A 20,712-nucleotide genomic window follows, 5' to 3' on the forward strand; every position below is an offset into this window, starting at 1 on the left:
CTTTTTTTCCCCTTGGGGGCCAGACTGATAGTATAGCAGGTAGGGCATTTGCCTCACATGAAGCTGACCTGGGTTTGATCCCTGACACCTCATATAGTCTCCTGAGCCCATCAAGAGTGATCTTTGAGCACAGAGTCAGTTGTAAGGCCTGAGTACTGCTGGGTTGTGGCCAAAATTCAAAAAAGAATTTTCCATCCCCCTCCCCCTTTTTCTTAGAGCTTTGCTTTTCCAGGAAAGGTGAGCACTCTGCCTTTTTGCTGTGCTCCTTATTAAGAGTCTCTGCTTTGATTGCCTAGGGCCAGAATCTTATCAGAGACTTTTACATTATTTTGCCTAAGGTCTATCTGTTTTAAGAGAGATAACACTCATAAAATGCTTAGCACAGAGTGATAGCTATTATTAAGTTAGAAAGTGAAACTAGCTCAGAAAAGAATAACAATTAAGTAATTATCATCCTGTTATCACCCTAGTGTAAATGAGAAGTTAGATTTTCTCCCGGGATCCGGTTGTGATTGGAATAAGGAAGCCCAAGATCTCCGTATTAGGAGGGAGAACCTGGGAAACTAAGGACCACTTGAGAATCTTTCCTGGAGTAAATCCAATCCTGAGTCATCAGATATTACACACCCAAATGGGTTAGGGCGTGAATTTGCCAGATTCTTTCTTAGAGATAGTGAGGATCTCCAAAACCTTTTCTTGTAAAAATGCAGTAGGGCATTTGGAACTTTTAGGAAGTCAAGTATCAAGCACCAACTACACTCACAGTTCTAAAGGAATTAAAAAAATGTCATAATAGTCATTTTAGTGAACCTCAAATGCATGTATGGAAACTATTGTGGAATGTCCCAATTTTAATTCTTAACAAACTTTATTTATTTGATCTGCACATTTTTTTTTTCCTTTTTGGGTCACACTCAGCAATGCATAGGGGTTACTTCTGGCTCTGCACTCAGGAATTACTCCTGGCGGTGCTCAGGGGACCATATGGGATGTTGGGAATTGAACCAGGTCGGCCACGTGCAAGGCAAACGCCCTACCCACTGTACTATGGCTCCAGCCCCTCTAAAGGAATTTTAAAAAAGTCAGCGTGAAACTCTGCAGGAGTAGGAACCAGTACTAGTTTTGATCCTGCCAGTTACACGCTCCATGTGACCTTGGGAAAGATCTGTCTCGTTCGGAATTTCAAATCGTACAACTCTTTTTGATTTGTAGAAAATGTACCAGCATTTTATTCCCCATTTTCTTCTTGAACTCCCGTTTCCTAGGTACGACTTAATTCACCATCTGTGAATGGTCTTGGCCTGTCCATCTGGCAGAAAAGGACCTTATTCACAAGCATAATCCCCTATGGCATGGGAAACGAGAGACTGGGGAAAGGGCATTCAGTGGTGGGTCAGGTCTTGTTAGAATTCACCCACAGGGCCGGTAGGATAGTACGGCGGGCCCTATAGTTGCACGCGGCAGATCCGGGTTCGATTCCCGGCGCTCCCTGTGGGCTTCCGAGCCCGCCTGGAGTGATTCCTGAGAGCAGAGCCAGAACTAAGCCCTGAGCACCGCTGGGTGTGGCCCTCCCAAACCCAAAGGGGATAAAAAAAAGAACCCTCAAAACAAAACAGAATCCATCCACTGAACCATCCACGGAACCTTCAGTCTGGCCGCCTGTTAAGATTCCCAGGCAACTTGGGAGGCAGAAAAAAAAGTCATCCAGACCAAAGTGGAATTTAGATCCAGATTTGGGTCTGCCCTTTCCCAGCTGGGTGACCTTGGGCCAGTCACTTTTACTCTCCGTGCACCCTGGACACGGGGCCCCCGAATTCCACTTGGCAGGGTGGACGAGGGCGACGTGTCGACACAAAGGGCCTGAACTGCGTTGTTAAGGGCGGCCAGCGGCGTTTGTTATGCTAATAGCGCCCGCGGCGGGCGGGTTCCTACCCTGCGGGCTGCGCGCGGCTGCAGCGGTGCCTGCTACCCTAACCGAGGTTTCCAGGCTCCACGCCTCTGCGGACCGCAGGCTGCAGGGCCCTTACCATTGTTCTCCCAGACCGGGCGAGAGGGGAGGGCTCTCCCAGACCGGACCTCGCCTTTGGTCTCTCCCTCCTCCCGGCATCCCCGCCGCAGCGAACCTGGGAAGCCCCCCTGCTCCGATCTTTCCCGAGCGAGCGAGCGAGCCTCAGAGCACTCCCGAACGGTGGCCGAAGACGCCCCCGAGTGTCTCCGAAGAACCCCGACCGCTCGCCGTCTCCGGAAAGAGCCGAAAGGGCTTCCCACCCTCGGTCTCCCGAGCCGCTCCGAAAAGGCCCGAAGTTTCCCGAGCGGCCGTCCTGCCGGACTGCTGGAGGCGGCCGCAGCGCCATGTTGGATGCTCTGCTCGTTGAGTGAAGAAAATCCGCCGGCATCGCCTGAGCCCCGCTACCGAGAAGGGCGCCGCTTCCCCCGGGGAGGGGGATAAAGACCCCCCGCCGCCGGCCCATGAGGATATTGCCGTGAAAGGTCCGGTCTCTCCGCCTCCTGCCCCCGCCGGGTCCGGCCCCCCCCCTGGGGTCGCGTTGTCACGGAGACCGGCAGCCGGTGGTGCTGGCCCGCGGGGCGGCTGCTGCTGCCGGCGGCGGCGGCGGCGGCGGAGGCGGCGGCGGCGGCGGCGGCGGCGGCGGCGGAGGGCGTGTGTGACCGGCCCCGGCCCCCTCCTCCTCCTCCTCCCAGCCTCCCCCCGGCCCCCCGCGCCCGCCGCCTCCCCGGGTCTGCCCCCGCCCCGCCCCTCCGCCGCCCCCGGCCCCTGCACCCCGGCGCGCCCGGTCCCGCTCTGGGGGGGTTGGTGGCTTCGCTTTGCCATGAGTTTACCGCAGAAACCGGCTCTGAAATCAGGCTCAGCGGCTGCAGCAGGAACCGGACCCGGCACCGGAGCGGCGGCGGCGGCGGCGGCGGCGGCGGTACCGCCTCCTCACCCGGCGGCAGCGGCAGCGGCCCCTCCTCACCCGAACATCAGGGCCCTCCAGACCCAGGCGCCCCAACAGTATCCTTTTCACCTTCCTGCCGGCCCGAGGGCTCGCCGCGCCGCAGGCCAGGGGGGTGCCGGGGCTCCCGGGCAGCGGCACTGCGGGGGGACCCTGGGACCCTCGGCCGGACTGTGCAAACGAGCTGTCCCCTGGCGCCGGCGGCCGCGGCCCTTCCCCGGGAGAGCCGGGAGACCCGCGCCCGCCTCTCCGCCAAGCCCCTCTCCTCCCCCAGCCCCGCTCTACTAGGGCGCATTTGCGGGTGCCTGCCCTGCAGGGAAGGTTTCTTCCCCCCGCTCATGTGGTGAGCACTGCACCCCGCAACTCCAGCCCCTTCCCTGCACCCCACCCCACCCCTCTCCCCAGCGGCCGCTCCCCCTTGCAGCGGGCCCGGTGGGCTTTCCCCTGGTGATCATGAGTAGATATTAAACTTGATGGGTAAATTTCCTGTGTGAAACGAACCAGCTCCTCGCCGAGGTAAGTTGGCTTTTTAAAATCTCCGCCGGCGAATGCAGAAAGCACACCCTTCGGGTTCGTGTTGTTTGGGGATGGGGCGGGGGCGGAATTGTGCTGTGTTTTGGGGTGGAACACGATCTCGGGAGGAAATGGGACACCGGATGCTTCCCCGTCTTTGACCTTTTGAGAGGAAAAGGAAGTTTACTGGCGTTACCCATCACCAACCCCCCCATTCCCCCCAAAAAAGTCTCACTTCTTGGAAGGCTGGTGGTGTTGCTGCTGAGGACGGTGTAAAGGGCTTTAATTTGCACTTAGATTTTTATGCCCCCAGGACCCTCGGGCCCCTGGGGGGGGGGGGAAGTCTGGAGTGGGGGGCTGGTGAGTGCAGTTTCTTGTTCCTTTGCCCCACGGTGGAATAGCGCAACGCTTTGATGAATTTCAAGACTTGGTGGCCTAAGCTGCTGCTTGATCCGAGTCGCCAGTGAAGGGAGACCGTTGCATTGCTTAAATCTGGAAATTAAGAGGCACTCTCCCCATCAGAGAATGACATTTCATCAAGCGCATATCCCCCCCCCCGCCCCCTCCCCCGTTGCTTGTATTTGTGTAAATCAGTAAGTGATCACTGGGTGTTAGCTGTTTTGTGTTTTTGTGTTTGTGTCACCGTGTTTGACTTTTGGACAGTAGGGTGTTTGACAAACAGCCGTCCTGCTGTGAGTTCTACAGATCCTTTCACAGCCTGGAGTTTGATTCTTGTCTGTGTCCAGTACTTTGAGAAGGAAAAGGCATCCCCCTTCAGAGTTATTTCAGGTCATCCGTTTGGGTTTCTCTCAAGTGTCATTTTCTCTGTTCTTTAAATATTGTTAGTCTACATTTTTCATTCCAGGGAGAGTGGTGCAGTGAAGATACATTCCATTCCAGTGTGATGTGTGTACTGATTTCATAATGTTTTTATTCTGTGTGATTCTGTTCAGTGAGGAGTTGTTTGATGATCGAATGCTTTGTGATACCCTAGTGTTGTTCCAGGCGAATCTGGTTAGTTTTGCTGTTTTTTTTTTTTTTTTTTAAACTAGAGGGGAAAGAGGGTGGCTGGTTTCCTATCTCAAAGTGCTGTTCATTGCTGGCTCTCCTAAAGTGTATCTTCACATCTTCACTTAGTGCTTTATGAGTTTAAGTTCCTAATAATGATGTTGTTTTTTTCTCCTTAATTGCCAAGTGCTTGGTTGGGACTGTACATTTCTATACTGCCACCAATTAAATGATCTATAATTGCCTTGCATCCTTGAAATGATTTGGCAATTAAGCAGAAATGAAGGGAATCCATAATATTTATTTTTGATAAAAAAGTAATAAGGACCACAGTACTGAATATGACAATGTTTGGTGAATTCAGTGGCATTTCACTGGGCACAAAGAGCTGTGACTTGAGTTTCAAGTGTGCTTTTTCTCTGTATTATTAAAAAGCTCTGAGTTGATTGCAACATAAAAGTTAATTTTCTCTTGCACAGAAGAAGCACTTGTAAAGAGGATAAATATAAAATGTAATTTCTGATGTACATTTCAACTGCCGGAGTAGGTTTAAATAAATTTTAAACCTATTTGTAGTATAGAATATTTGGTTTTATGTAGCCTTAGCTTTTGACTTTACCTCAGCCAAGTTAAAATTAATTTTTTTCTTGATGTATTTCATCACTGTTACCATCTCTTTACACACTGAAAAGTGATGATTGTTGAAATATAAAGGCTTATGTAGTAACTTAGATTTTATTAGAATGTACCAATGGTGAAATGATACCAGTGGTAATGGAGAATTGGTTAAAAATAGAAATACAGCACTTTTGCTTTTCTACCTTGGGGGAGTGTGGGAATTTGTATTTGATGGAAATGACTTTTCTAGTGATTAGCTGGGATCTAGCTTCCACCACGCCATGTGCTAGGCAAGCACCTTACCTCCTGTCCTGCCTCTCCACCCCACTAGCTAGTGTTTCAAATTTGTAAATTAAACAGAAACAAAAACTAGAAAGAGATTAACATAACAATGTGTCCTTCATTCGCACTTTGTGCTCAGTAAAGGAAATGTTTGTGTAGAAGACTTGAATATAAATGGAAACCTGCTTAATAAGTAGGCGTCAGTATAGCATGACAAGCTCATTAAAGCTTTTGACTGGGAAGAGTCAAGGGCTGGGGCCTGGCATGAGACGGGGCTTGGTGGAGGATGGGTAAGGAATAGTAAGGGTGGAACTGCAATAAACCCTGATGTGAAAAGTGCTGATATAAAACGTGCTAATGGGAAGGAGAAATGTACTTGAATTTTCATCTCATAATTTAATGTGAATTGTTCATGACATTGACACTTCAGAGTACTTGCCTTGAGATACGCTTAGCCCAATTTAAAAAAAATAATTTTTTTGGTCACACTTGGCAATGTCCAGGGGTCACTTCTGGTTCCGCACTCAGAAATTAATCATGGCAAGGTTCAGGGAACCTAGATGGGGTGCATGCAAGACAAGTGCTCTACCTGCTAAACTATTGCTCCAGCCCTGCTTAGCCCAGCTTTTCAGGATTAAATTTTAAGAGGCTCTGTTGAGAATTTGTTTTATTTTTGTTTTTTTTCTGGGGCCACCCCCTGCTGTGGTCAGGGCTTACTCCTGGCTCTGCGTCTAAGGATCGCTCCCGGCGGGGTTTTGGGAACCATATTTGATGCCAGGGATCAAACCTGGGTTGGCCATGTGCAAGGTATGCACTCTGCCTACTGTTTTATTGCCCCGGCTCCTGTTGAGAATTTTCTGGTTTGTTTTTGGGTCACAGTACTCGGGGGGCTATTCCTGGAGTTATTCCTGCCTCTATTCCTGGGACTCCCTGAGGTGCCCAGGAGAACATTTGGTGCAGGGGCTCTAACCTATATGCGAGACAAGCACCTTACGTCTGTCTCTCTGGTCCTGAGAATCTGTTTTTGGCAGGGGGCACTAGGGGGTCCTCCTAGACAGTGCTTGGGGCCTGGGGGGTTGGCCTGGCTAAGAGGGCCTGAAGTTTAGTGCCTTGGCCCGGCAGTGGAGTGCTTCTTAGGCTCAGTGGTGCTGGCAGCCACCAGGCCACATCTGGCAGTGCTCAGGCCACTCTGTGGTGTGGATTTCTGCGTGCAAAGCATGGGATCCAGTCCTGTGAGCTGTCTTCCTGGTCCAAGCCATTCTTCAGCCTCCCTCCCCTCTGTTGAATTTTCTTTTCTTTTCTTTTCTTTTCTTTTCTTTTCTTTTCTTTTCTTTTCTTTTCTTTTCTTTTCTTTTCTTTTCTTTGTTTTGATGACACCTGGATTCTTAGGGGCTAGGTCCCTGGCTCTTATTAGTGTTGGTGTCATGAACTCTAGGAGCCTTACCCGCAGCACTAACTCTCTGTTGTGCAGAGTTGTCCTGCTGTTGTTTTGTTGCCTGGCTTCTACACCCCAGTATGCATGTAGACACAGGCTTGGTTATGGTTCTCACCAGGGGCCGCATACCTGTGGTGTTTGTTCACAGTTGCTCAAGTTGAGTGGCACACATATTGGTGGTGCTCACACGTCTTTTTAGTTGTGCTCACCTGGGATCACATCCTTTGGTGCACTCTCCTAGCTAAGGTATTGCTTATGGTGTCCGGGATTACAGACAGCTGACCAGCAGAGCTGCTGTGCCCCAGCAGCAGAGGTGCGGGGATGACACTTGCAGTGTGCTGTTGGAACTGGGGCTTTAAACTCAGGCCTCACTCTTGCATAGTGCCCTCACTGCTGGGCCATCTTGCTCTCCCCAAGAGTGATTTCTCTTTTGGGGGCTGGGGAATCGTGGTCCAGGTGTACAGTACATGCAGAGAATGTACCCCCGTCTTTTGAACCATCTTTCCGGCCCACCAAGAATGATTCTTAACTTTCTCCATATAAAGGACCACAATGCCTTTTTTTTAGGATTTGTTTTAAATGGGGGGTTATCCCCAGCAGTGCTCAGACACTCGGTAAACTACACCCATACATTTTCAGCCTGGCAGTATGGGATTTAGGGATTTGGTGCTCAGTGCCGACAAAGCTGTCGATACAAGGCAGGGCCCATGGTACTGTGATAGCCTCTGTGGTCCTGGGGATTGAACCCAGGGACTCCTACGATCTAGGCACTTGCTCTACAGCTTGAGCCATTTTCCTTGCCCGACTTTGATTTTTTTTTTTTTCCTTTTGTGGTGCCAGGGGTAGAAGAACCCGAATCTCGTATGTGCATGGCAAGTACTCTCTGGCCGAGCATTCCTACATCCCTGCATGCCTGACCCTTTGACTTTTTCACCTGGTGGTGCTGGTGGCTACTCTTGATTTGGTGCTGCTTCCTGTAGCTCTCTGGTAGCAACAGGTGTTGCTGGGTGACTGAACCTGGATCTCCTGCTTGTGCTCATCCTGTTGAGGTATCTCTGTGGCCCTCAGTTTTGACTTTTGGGTTTGTTTTTGGATTATACCCAGCAGTGCTTAGGGATCACTTGTGCTGAGGATCAAACCTGGGTTTTCTGTATGCAAGGCAACCATTCATTGTCTCGCCAGTCCCCCAGTTTTGACCTTTTGAGGAAATGATAAACCCTCTTCACAGAAAACTGTCTATCATAGAAAATGTTGTATACATTTTATATTTCCTGGACACCCATTAAAAGTTTAGCCCTTGTGGCAGGAGTGATAGTATGGTGTGGTGCTTTCCTTGCAAGTGGTCAAACTGGGTTTGATCCCCTACAGCCCATATGGTCCCCTAAGCCTGTCAGAAGTGATTCCTGAGCTAAGAGCAAGGAGTAAGCCCTGAGCACTGTCCAGTATGGTTTAAAAATCAAAGGGAAAAAGTTTACCCCTTTTGATGGTGATTGCTCACCCTTCAGATAATTAATCTAAATTTAAGTGTCCAAATAGTTTTGACTTAAAAATAACAGTTTTTGCTATTATGATACGTAGAGGTCTCTTTATGTTAAAACTTCAGGATCTAGTTTCTCTCAGGCTTCTGCTGATACTTCTGGGGAGTCTAGTTACTGTTTTGGGGCAGCCAATTTGGTTTTGAAAATCAGGGCACTGGGTTGTTTGAAAGAACTAAATTTGGAGAAGGACAGTGTTGATCTTGAAATGACCTGTGTCCTCAGCTCTTTTGCCTCAGTTGTGACATATATTAAAAACAGGTGTTCCTCAGGCCAGAAGATAGAACGGGGATTATGGCACTTGCATGTGACTGACTTTGGTTTGATCCCTAGCATCACATATTATCCCCTGAGCATGTCCAGTAGTGATCCTTGAGTACAGAGCCAAGAATAAACTCTGAGCTCTGCCGGGTGTGGCTCCAAAATTAACAGAACAAAACAAAACAACCAAAAAAAAAAAAAACAAACCTCAAACAAAAAGAGTACTCTGTGTGTATGTGCGCTCTCATGCTTGCACACTCACACATATGCCTGCCTGCCTGTGTTTCAGTCATTTATTTTCTTTGTGGGGGTTAGGCAGAGGTGGTTGGGTCACACCTGGCAGTGCTCAGGGCCTGTTCCTGGTTCTGTGCTCCAGAGTGACCCTTGGCAGTTCTTGGAGACCATAAAGAGTACTGGGAGTGGGCTGGAGTGATAGATCAGCAGGGAGGGCATTTGCCTTGCATGCATGCGGCCAACCTAGCTTTGATCCCTGGCATCCCATATAGTCATCTCCTGAACACTGCCAGGAGTAATTCTTGAGTGCAGAGCCAGGAGTAACCCTTGAGCATTGCCGAATGTGACAGCCCCTTCCCCCCAAAGAAAGAGTGCTGGGACTTGGACTGAGGTTGTCTGTGTGCAAGATAAGCACCTTACCTTATGTTTTATCTTCCTGTCCTCTGTTTTCTTTTCTTTTCTTTTTTTATTGATGCAGCGTGAAATACAATTGCAAAGCTTTCATGTTTGAGTTTTAGTCACACAATGATTGAACACCCATCCCTCCACCAGTGCACATTTTCTACCACCAATGTCCCTAGTATCCACCCCACTCCCATGCCTACCTTCCCCCTGCCTCTATGGCAGACAGTTTTCCCCATACTCTCTCTCTACTTTTGGGCATTATGGTTTGCAATATAGATACTGAGAGGCTATCACATTTGACCAACCTCTGTTTTCATTCTTGTTTTTTTGCCAGGGAAGAGGCCACATCTGGAGGTGTGTTGGGTCTTTTCTTGGAATGCAGTGGTGGGGTGGTTATAGTACTGGTGGTGCTCAGGAAAATACATTCCTGGCTCTGTGTTGGGGGTCACTCCTGACAGGGCTAGTAATAATATTTATTGAGTGTTGTTCTCGAAGTTGTAAATACATGCTCTTACCTAATTATCACAAAAACTTGAGCACTGCTGGGTGTATCCCTGATGGCTGAGCACCAGTGGGTATGGCCTGTTGATTCCCCTTGCAGCCTAAGTTTCCAGCAGCACCACACATTTGAGCTGAGCATTGAACTTTCTGGATGATATATCCAGGCTGTCACTGGGAGTACCCCTAAACTAAGAGCCACCTGGGAAGCCTCTTACCTCAAACTAAAGCTCTAATGAGGTAGGTGCTGTCTTGTTTTTGTTTTTTGGATCACCCATTCAGCGATGCTTGGGGGTTACTCCTGGCTCTACACTCGGGAATTACTCTTGACAGTGCTCAGGAGATCAGCTGGGGTGCTGGGGGTCAAACCCAGGTCAGATGTGTGTAAAGTAAGTGCCCTACCTGCTTTACTCTTGCTCCAGCCATGATGTTGTCCTTTTACAGAAGAGGAATCTGAAGTGCAGAGGTGAAAATTCCTAAGGTTGCCCAAGTGTTGTTCTGCTATTCAGGCCAGGGCATGGCAGGCTTAAAAAGCCCATGAATGTCCTTTTTACTAAGCTTTGCTTCTTTATGTGGGAATGGGAAGAAGAGGTGATGCATATCTTGTTTTACTTATTTATTTTGGGGCCATTCCCAGTTGTTCTCAGGGGTGACTACTCTGCTCAGGGGTCACTTCCAGTGGTGCTGGGGATTGAACCAGGGTTGAAGGGATGCAGGGCAAGTGCTTTAAACTTTCTCCTGCCCCCATTTATTTAAGTCAGATTTTATTTGGCTCTACCCAGTGGTGCTCAGAGGCTATCTCCATCTTGGTGCTTGGGGTTACTGTTCGGGGGACGTTGCAGGCTGGAGATCAAACCTGAGGCTCCTGTGTTCAGAGAATGTGTTTCACCTCAAGTTATTTCTCTGGAACTAGCTCTTTTAATTTTATTTATTGGTATTTGGGCCATACCTGGATATTCATGGGGTGCTCAAAAGACCATATGTGGTGCCAGGGATTGAATCAGTTTGCAGGATGTAAGGTGATTGGCTTAACTTGCTTACTGTATCTACAGTCCCAGCTCTTTCCTTCTAATAGCTCTGTTATTTTGGACAAGTCTCATAATTGCTCTAGATAATCAGTTTTCCCTTCTCTAAAACAGTGTACTTCAACCAGTGGACTGTGGACTGGTGCCAGTATGCAGGTGTAGGATTGAAAACCAACGGTCTTCTGCCCTGGATGTAACTACTGTTGTGCAGATTGGTATACAGGACAGATACTGGTCCAAAGGGGCAAACAGGCTGTAGAATGCTGCTCTAAAATAAAGTGATTAGACTCATTTGTTAAATAACTCTTGTATCATAATGGTTTGTGTTCTGAAGGATTTGTTCTTGCCAGTAGAGGGAAGAATTTATAGAGTCCTATTGTTTTCCTGTTTGATGTTCAGAGATGTGTCTGTCGTGGCTTATAGACAATAGAAGCCCGCTACTCTGGATCAGAGGAAGACAGCTTATTCATATAAGAAGCCTCTGGAGAAATGGGGGAAAGTCTCTTTTCTCTCCTGTTAATGTTAGATTTAGCCAAAATGAATGTTGAAATGCCTGACTGAATTGAACAGTGAGGATGGTTAGTTGCTGACATATTCTGGGTGATGATAGTATATTGGGGGTTGAAGGGAAAGTAAGTTCTGAAATGGACTTCTGTGATAAGACAATCTTCTTATTTTAGGAACAATAGTTTGAGTTAATGTAACAGGAAATTAGTTATGTCCGTGTTATTAGCCAGGCACAGGGCTTCAGTGTCTAAACTGCAACTGAGATTCATATCCATGCAGTACTATAGGATTGCAATTTACTTCTGACTTCTCAAATGGCTCCTAGCTTTTTGGCTTGCTGCCAACCAGAAGATTTTCACTCTTCTAAAATAAAGCCTCTGCTGAAATTTGAGGTAGTTTAAGCTATGTTAAGTACATTTGAAAATTGTCAGTTTTTATGGCCTTTATAACTCGTAGTTGTTTTGTACTTTTTCAAGCCCAGTGTGGTGTTCTCTGATGCTTAACTTGTATGAGTTAAATTCTTGTTAAATGTTATCAATAGGATGTAAGTACCATGAAGGCAGAGGTTTTTGTCTATTTTGTTCACTGCTGAATTGCCAACCCTTAGCCAGTGTTTGGCAAATAGTAAGAAATTAGGTATTTTTGAAGGTGATTTGTTGATTATTAAGTTAGAGTTGGGGATGTGTTTTGGTTATTTTTTGTTGGCTGGTTTTTTTTTGGTAATTTTTATATTTCTTTTTTTTTTTTTTTTTTTGCTTTTTGGGTCACACCCAGCGATGCTCAGGGGTTACTCCTGGCTTTGCACTCAGGAACTACTCCTGGCGGTGCTTGGGGGACCATATGGGATGCCGGGGATCGAACCCGGGTCGGCCGCGTGCAAGGCAAACGCCCTACCCGCTGTGCTATCGCTCCGGCCCCATATTTCTTTCTTTCTTTTTTTTTATTAGTGAATCACTGTGAGGGTACAGTTACAGATTTATACATTTTTGTGCTCATGTTTCCCCCATGCAAAGTTCGAGAACCCATCCCTTCACCAGTGCCCATTCTCCACCACCCGTGAACCCAGGGTCCCTCCCACCCTTCCCAGTCCCGTCTCCCCCCACCCCACCATCCCACACTACCACTATGGCAGGGTATTCCCTTTTGTTTTCTCTCTCTGATTAGGTGTTGTGGTTTGCAATAAAGGTGTTGAGTGGCCATTGTGTTCAGTCTCTAGTCTACATACGGCACGCGTCACCCTTCCCCCGTATGACCTCCAACCACATTTTACTTGGTGTTCCCTTCTCTGAGTTGCCCAGAATGAGAGACCAGCATCCAAGCCATGGAGACAGCCTCCTGGTACTTATTTCTACTATTCTTGCGTTTTTTAAATTTTGGGGCCACACCCAAAGGTGCTAGTGTGCTCTTCTCAGGAGTGACCCCTGCTGGACGTGGGGGACTGTTCGTGATGCCAGAGATTTGAACTGGTGCCAGCTACATACAAGGCCAAGTGCTTTTATCCCTGTATTATCTCTCCAGCCCTGGGAATCAGTTTTAAGATGTTTTAGGGCTAACATAGTGCTGGCATCAAAATGGATTTTTTTTTTTGGCCACCCACTCAAAAAAGTGGGGATGGTGGCATGCACAAACTCGGCCTCATACATATGAACCAGGTTTACCACTGAGCTACATCCATAGTCCTCAATTTACTTTCTTTCCCTCAATATTTGTTTTTTGAAAGCTTCGTGATTTACAATACTGTTAATGAAAGGTTTCACGTGTACAATGTTCTAACACTAGACCCTTGAAATTGTCTTTCTTTTTTTTTTTTCTTTTTCTTTTTGGGTCACACCTGGCGATGCACAGGAGTTACTTCTGGCTTTGCACTCAGGAATTACCCCTGGCCGTGCTCAGGGGACCATATGGGATGCTGGGATTTGAACCCGGGTCGGCCGCGTGCAAGGCAAATGCCCTACCCGCTGTGCTATCTCTCCAGCCCCGAAATTGTCTTTCAAGGCAAGTACCCTAGCAGATGCCACCAGAGTATCTGCTCCCTTCTATCATTATCTCCCTACCACCTTCTTACCCTCCAGCCTTGGTATGCTCAGTTCTGTAAATCAGCTTTCAGATTCTGTTGACTTTGGTCATTTGCTATTCCCATACTAGTTTTTTCTTTTTTTGTCTTTTGACCATACCCAGCAGGGTTCAAGGCTTGCTCCTGGCTCTGTGCTCTGGATTCACTCCTAGCATGGCTTGGGGGACTGTATAGGGTGCTGGGAATTCAACTGGGGTTCACCACATTCAAGACATGTGCCCTCTTGGATCCCCATGCTATATACTGCACATATGAGGGGGAAGCATTTTGTATCTGTCCCTCTGCTGACTTCACTTGGCTTGATACCCTGCAGTTCCATCGTTATAGTGGCAAATTGCATGATTTAAAATTTTCTTTTTTGGTGTGGGAGATGTGTGTGATACTGCTCAGGGCTTATTCTTGGATCTGTGCTCAGGGTTTAGTCCTGGCAGGCCTTGGGGACCATATGTGGTGCCAGGGATAGAAATTAGCTTGACTGTTCGCAAGGCAAGTATCTTACCTGCTGTGCTGTCTCTCTGGCCCCAACATAATTTTGTTTTCTCTTATGGCTGAGTAGTATTCCATTGTGCATATATACCAGTTTCTCTATCTAAATCTGTTCTTGGACACTGAGATTGATTCCAGATCTTGGCTATTGTGAATAACGCTGTCAAGATTATAGGAGAGTAAATGTCTTTTTGAAATAGTGTTTTTGGGGTATCGGGTAGATGCCAGTAAGTGGAATTACTGGGACATGTGGAAGTGCAGTTTATTTATTGAGAAGTATCTGCATAATTCACTGTTTTTTATTTTTTTGAGGGGGGAGGCTATACCCAGCTGTGCTCAAAACGTAATCCTGGCTCTACAACTCAGAGATCACTTCTGTTGAGGCTTGGGGGAAACTAAATGTGGTGGGGGAGAATCAAACCTGGGTCAGCTGCATGCCATGCAAAGCATGCAACTCATTTCTCTGTACTGTGAATCCCACCCCAAAATTTCCTTTTTTTTTTTTTTTTTTTTTTTAAATTTTGGGCCACAAAGGGCAGTGCCCAGGGCTTACTCTTGTTTTTGCACTTGGGGATCATTCTAGGTGATACTCAGGAACCACATGGGGTGTCAGAGATTGAACCCTAATCGGCCGCATTTGAGGCAAGCACATTGCCAGCTGTACTGTCTCTCTCCATATACTCCCACAATTCACTGTTAACATATAAAGCTGTCCTAAAATTGTTTTTGCACTGATGTGTAATTAAATAGTTCCATAGTGTCCTTTGAGATAAAATAGCATTGGCCTAGTTTGCAAAGCTGTCTTAAAGTGATTGGATTGCTTTTAAAAGTATAAGTTCTAAAAAGAAAAAAAAAAAGAAGTATACATTCTGAGGTTTAGAGTTGATAAAAGCCAAAAAGAGAAAACATTTATAGTCAAATGTTGCTATTAAACATTTTTTTTAAGATTAAGCAAGTCAAGGAATTTTTAAAAATGCATAGAAAAAAACCACTCAGTATGTTAATTGTATTCAAATAACACAACATTGTGGTATGTGTCTTTGTGGGAAGGGTTTGGACGCTCATTCTTAGTGATGTATTCAGAGTCACTCCTGGTGGTTCTCAGGGGATTCTGTGGGGATGGAGATTGAACCAGGCTTTGCCACATGCAGTGCAAGTGCCTTAATCCCCTACTCTCTGGCTTTAACTTTGATTTTTTAAAAATTGATTTTCAAGACGTATTAGTTTAATTTGAAATTATTGAAAGAAAAAGGGAAAAAATCACAAGAGATCATAAGGTATACCTTTATGGTACCCCATCCCCACCAAATTGATCTGAGTGCAGAGCCAGAAGTAAGCCCTGAACACAACTGGGTGTGGCCCCAAAACAAACACAGACAAAAAAGATGGGACTGGAGGAGATTGCACCAAGGGCTGGAGCAGGCTTTGCATGCTGAGGAACATGCCATGGTTCCCTGGGCATCAAGTTGGGAATAGCACCCAAACACTGCCAGGTGTGGCCCAAAAATAGAAACCAGAAATTTAAAGGAAAAGGAATTTTAAAACAATGGAAGAATACTGAAAATAAAATTTTGGATGAGCAGAGGGGTGGCTGAGTTATTAGCATAAACATTTTGTTGTGGTATAAACATGTTGTATAATGGGTTACTGTAAGAATCCTCATCATTAGGCTCATTGGAGGGTTTTTCTTTTCTTTCTGGTTTTGGGCCACACAGAGTTATTTGGGGGATGCTCTCAGCTCTGTGCTTGGGAGTCACTTCTGGGAGGTGCTCAGGGATCTAACTGAGGCTACTGACATGCAGAACATGTGCTCATTCAGCTCAGCGATCTCTCTGCCCCCTTCTTTTCTTCCTCTCCTTTGTCGGAGTGGAGGATTCTTGTGGTAGACTCAAGACTGGGATGGGGAATCCTTTTTCTGCCAGGGCCATTTAAATATTTATAACATCATTCATGGGCCAGGCGGGCCATGGTAGCATACAGACCATGGGTGCCAGTGTGTGCCTCATCATGTAGCAAAACCAGACCATGTGAGAAGAACAACAGGCCAGTTGTTCCTCATCAGATAATGGGCTCCAGATAATGGGTTCAGATTCCAGAGCATAGATTCCCAAACTGGCCTACCCTGGGACCCCTCCCAGAGATTCTTGGCCAACTAGTTTAGCAATTCAGCATGAAGACCTGATGGTGAGGTACTGGCTATTACCCTGGTCACCCTACAGTGCCTTGGGAGATTTTAAAACTGGGGGCAGCTGCATGCAAGGCATGCCCCGTAACCCCTGTGCTGTCTCTGCAGCCCAGGAAAGTATTTTTTAAAGCACAGTGCTTTATTTATTTATTTGCTTTTTGGGTCATACCCGGTGATGCACAGGGGGTTAGTCCTGGCTCTGCACTCAGGAATTACTCCTGGTGGTGCTCAGGGGACCACATGGGATGCTGGGAATTGAACCCGGATCGGCCACGTGCAATGCCCTCCCCGCTGTGCTATCGCTCCAGCCCAAAGCACAGTCCTTTAAACTGGGCATTTAAACTGGGTGGCAGCAAGGCAAGCTATCTCTCTTAGCCTTCCTGGAGGTTTAGTTTTGACCCTCACACTATAGGTGCTGCCAGGAAGTGATCCCCCGAGTATCATGCTGGGAGTGTGACCCAGTAAAGCAACAAAAAGGAAAACAACACCAAAAAGAAGTTAGACTTTGCTTGTGTGCAGCCATTATCTTTTAGAAAAATGTCTGTATTGAGATATACTCCAAATGCTCTACAAAGTGCCTATTTAATATATACAGTTAAATATTCAAATCATCTGTTCTAATAAGTATAGTTAAGTAAATCCAAAGAATAGTAGAGGTGTCAGCACAATCAGTTTTAGACCATTATTATCTTTCCCCAAAGAAACCTGTTAAACTGAGGCCGGAGAGATAGTACAGCAGGTAAGGCACTTGCCCTGCATATGGCTGACCATGATTCAATCCCTGGCGCACTCTATGGTCCCCTGAGCCCATCAGCTGTGATCTCTGAGTGAAAAGCTAGGAATAAGTCCTGAACATTTCTGGGAGTGTCTCCAGAACAAAAAGAAACCTGTTAAAATATTTTTCAGTTTTCCCTGCTGTACAAATCTGCTTCCAGAGATGCCTGCTCTGGATATTACATGTAATGGAATGCTGTGTGGCCTTTTTTCTTGTTTGTTTTTGGTTTTTGGGTCACACCTGGCGATGCACAGGGTTACTCCTGGCTCATGCACTCAGGAATGACTCCTGGCGGTATGCAGGGGATCATATGGGATGCTGGGAATCGAACCCGGGTCAGCCGAGTGCAAGGCAAAATGCCCTACCCGCTGTGCTATCACTCCAGCCCCCTGTGTGACCTTTTATGGCTAGGTTTTCTTGCTTAGCATAATGTTTTCAAGGTTCATTGATATATACATTTTATATATATGTGTATATATAAAATCATTTTTGGGTGCTGGAGTGATAGCACAGTGGGTAGAGCATCTGCCTTGCACGCGGCTGACCCGGGTTCAATTCCCAGCATCACATATGGTCTCCCCATGCACCGTCAGGAATAATTCCTGAGTGCAGAGCCAGGAGTTACCCCTGTGCATTGCTTGATGTGACCCAAAACAACAACAACAACAACAAAAAACCCCACAAAAAACCCCAAAATCTTTTTGGTTCAAACCTACTGGTGCCTGGAGACTACTCCTGGTTTGGTGTTTGGGGGATCATGAGGTGCTGGGAATTGAACTCAGAGCTTCACATATGCAAGGCAAATGCTCTACATTTGAACCACATAGCTGGACCTATATCAATTCTTTTTAAAAAATGGTTGGGCCTGGGAGATAGCTCAAAGAGCTGAGACACTTTCGAGTGCCTGGATTTGATAATTGGCACTGCACTGTCCCCTTAGCATTGCCAGGAGTGACCCTTGAACACCTCACTGGGTTTTGATTTGTTGTGGTTTTGATCTTTATTTGCATAACAGCAGATGGTTTTGAATATCTACCTTTTCATTGTATTTTATTCACTATTTGTCTTTGGAGAAACATCTTTCTAAATTCTTTGCCCCGTTACTAAAAAAATGTTTAAAATTCAGTCACCGTGAGATACACAGTTACCAAGTAGTTCATGATTGAGTTTCAGTCATACAATGTTCCAACACCCATCCCTTCACAGTGCATCAATGTCCCCAGTTTCCCTGTACTCCCTTCCCCCCTTGCACCCCAGCCTGCCTCTGTGGCAGATACTTTCTTTCTGGTTTTCTTTTAGGCACTGTGGTTTTCAGTACTGTTACTGAGAGGGTAAAATGCATATCACGTTACCTCCTTTCAGCAGTTCATGTCTGGAGTGATCATTTCCAACTATCATTGTGAAGTGATTCCTTCTCTGTCCTAACCGCACTCCCCCGTCTCCCGTGGCAAGCTTCCTACCATGGACCAGTCCTCCTGGCCCTCATTTCTACTGTCTTTGGGGATTCTCATACTGTGCTTTTATATCCTGCAAATGAGTGTGATCATTCTGTCTGTCCCTCTCCCTCTAACTTACTTCACTCAACATGATACTCTCCGTGTCCATTCATAAGCAAATTTCATGACTTCATTTTTTTCAAACAGCTGCTTAGTATTCCATTGTGTAGATGTACCACAGTTTCTTTATTCACTCATCTGTTATTGGGCACTCCGATTGTTTCCAGATTCTGGCTATTGTGAATAGTACCACAATGCAGTGAACATAGGAGTGCAGATGACTTTCCTGCAGTGTGCTTTTGGGCCCTTGGAGTATATTACCAAGAGTGGTATTTGCTGGGTCACAAGGAAGCTCAGTTTATAGTTTTTTGAGGAATGTCCATATTTTCCAAAAATTTTAACAGTTATTTACTGGGGATTCACATATGGTGCTATTTAGGGACTTCTCCTGGCATGGTACATGGGGGTGCTCCTGGCAGTGCTTTGGGGATCATGTATTACCATGGATTGAATCCGAGCAAAGATGTGCTCTAACCCTTTGCTTTACCCATCTCCCTGGCTCAGAGTTGTCTTTCTCAAAATTAGGGGCAGGAGAGACAGGTGGGCAGGTTACTTACCTTGCTCATGTCCGACCTGGATTTGACTCCTGGCACCACATATGATCCCCTCTGCCACCTGGAATGATCCCTGAGTGCAGAGTCAGGTATCACCCCCAAACAAACCAAAATTATTGTTTTATGGATCATACCCAGTGGTGCTACTCATGGTCTACTCCAAGCTCAGTGCTTGGGTGTCGCTCCTGTTGGGGTGGGGCACCATGTTCTTAGACTCCACTTTGCACTGAGTGTCATTTCAACTGTTTTAAAGGCTGGAGAGAGAGGACAGGAGATAAGGGCTTGCTTTGCACACAGCCAACTCTAGTTTGTGATAGCACATGGGTCCCCCGAGCACTGCCAGGATTCACTCCTGAGTACAGAGTTAGTTGTAGTCCCTGAGCACTGGTTGTGGCTCTAGCCTGTTCACCACCCCTAGTACAATTTTCTTTCTTTCTTTTTTTTTTGGGTCACACCTGGCGATGCACAGAAGTTACTCCTAGCTCTGCACTCAGGAATTACTCTTGGCAGTGCTGAGGGGACCATATGGGATGCTGGGAATCAAACACAGGTCGGCCGCATGCAAGACAAATGCCTTATCCGCTATGCTATCACTCCAGCCCCCCAGTACAAAAAGATGGGAGATAGTATAAAGGTTAAGGCACTTGCTTTGTATATGGCTGACTCCAGTTTAATCCCTGGCACCAAATATGGTCTTTTCAAGTACCACACTACCAGCAGTGATCCCTGAGCATAGAGCTAGAAGTAAGCCCTGAGCACCACACAAGAAAATAAAATAGGACCAGAGAGATACTGGAGAGAGAGTACAAAAGCTAAGGCACTTGCCTTGTACACTGCCTACTTGGGTTCAATCCCTGGCACCCAGGCCCCTACACCGGACCAGGAATGTACAGAGCTAGGAGCAGTAAGACCTGAACACCTCTGGTTGTGGCCCAAACACACATACACACACACACACAAAATGGAATTTATTATTTTTGACTAGGTGCCAAGATAATTCAAAGAGGCAACAATACTCTTTCCAACAGATGGTACTGTGACAACTACATACCCACAAGTAAAAGAATTTGGTCAGGGGACTGGGGATATGGTTTAGCAGTGAAACACATACCTCACATATATTCAATTCCTGGCACTGCAAAAAATAAAATTGAACTTGTACATAAAAGAATAAAAAAAATGGATTTGAAAACTAAATGTGAGAACTAAAAGTATAAAACTTTTGAAAGAAAGCAAGAGTAATCATGACCTTGGTTGCAGGAGAACATTCTTTCTGCCAAGGGCCATTTGGATATTTATAGCATCATTTTTGGGCCATACAGTATGGTCAGGCAGGCCACAGGCAGTTGACAAGAAGCATCCGCGTCTGTCTATCATGTAACAGTGATTAGGATTTAGCTCCTGGCTCTGTCACTCTGGAAATGCTTGGAGGACCATATATGGTGCTGGGAATTGAACCAGGGTTGGCTGCAAGCAAGACAAGTGGCCCCATGTCAGGCATTTTAATCCATTAAGTGGGTTGAAATTCAGGAGTGCTACTGGCTGGAGCGATAGCACAGCCAGTAGGGCTTTTGCCTTGCACGAGGCCAACCTGGGTTCGATTCCTCTGTCCCTCTTCGGCAAGCTACTGAGAGTATCCTGTCCTCATGGCAGAGCCTGGCAAGCTGCCCGTGGCGTATTTGATATGCCAAAAACAGTAACAGTCTCAAAATGGAGACGTTACTGGTGCCCGCTTGAGCAAATCGATGAGCAACGGGATGACAGTGACAGTGATACAGTGATTTATAAAATATGACCTATTGAATAAAGT

At 46.6% G+C, this 20,712-nt stretch overlaps 1 protein-coding gene across 17 annotated transcripts in view; it reads left to right on the forward strand.

Moving 5' to 3' along the window:
- Positions 1 to 2,578: 2,578 nt before the first annotated feature.
- Positions 2,579 to 20,712, forward strand: part of EIF4G3 (eukaryotic translation initiation factor 4 gamma 3) — a 362,305-nt gene continuing 344,171 nt past the window's right edge. For 7 of the 17 annotated variants that reach the window (XM_055137464.1, XM_055137467.1, XM_055137465.1 and 4 more), the window contains exons 1-2: positions 2,581 to 3,010; positions 3,441 to 3,467. In XM_055137464.1, coding sequence (XP_054993439.1) covers positions 2,829 to 3,010; positions 3,441 to 3,467 — 209 coding nt within the window. In that variant the 5' untranslated portion in view covers positions 2,581 to 2,828. Of the gene's footprint in view, positions 3,011 to 3,440; positions 3,468 to 20,712 lie in introns of all 17 variants that reach the window. The other 10 variants (XM_055137456.1, XM_055137457.1, XM_055137458.1 and 7 more) reach the window with 6 other exon arrangements.

The sequence above is a fragment of the Sorex araneus genome, chromosome 5, assembly GCF_027595985.1.
Source record: "Sorex araneus isolate mSorAra2 chromosome 5, mSorAra2.pri, whole genome shotgun sequence".
Classification (NCBI taxonomy): Eukaryota; Metazoa; Chordata; class Mammalia; order Eulipotyphla; family Soricidae; genus Sorex; species Sorex araneus.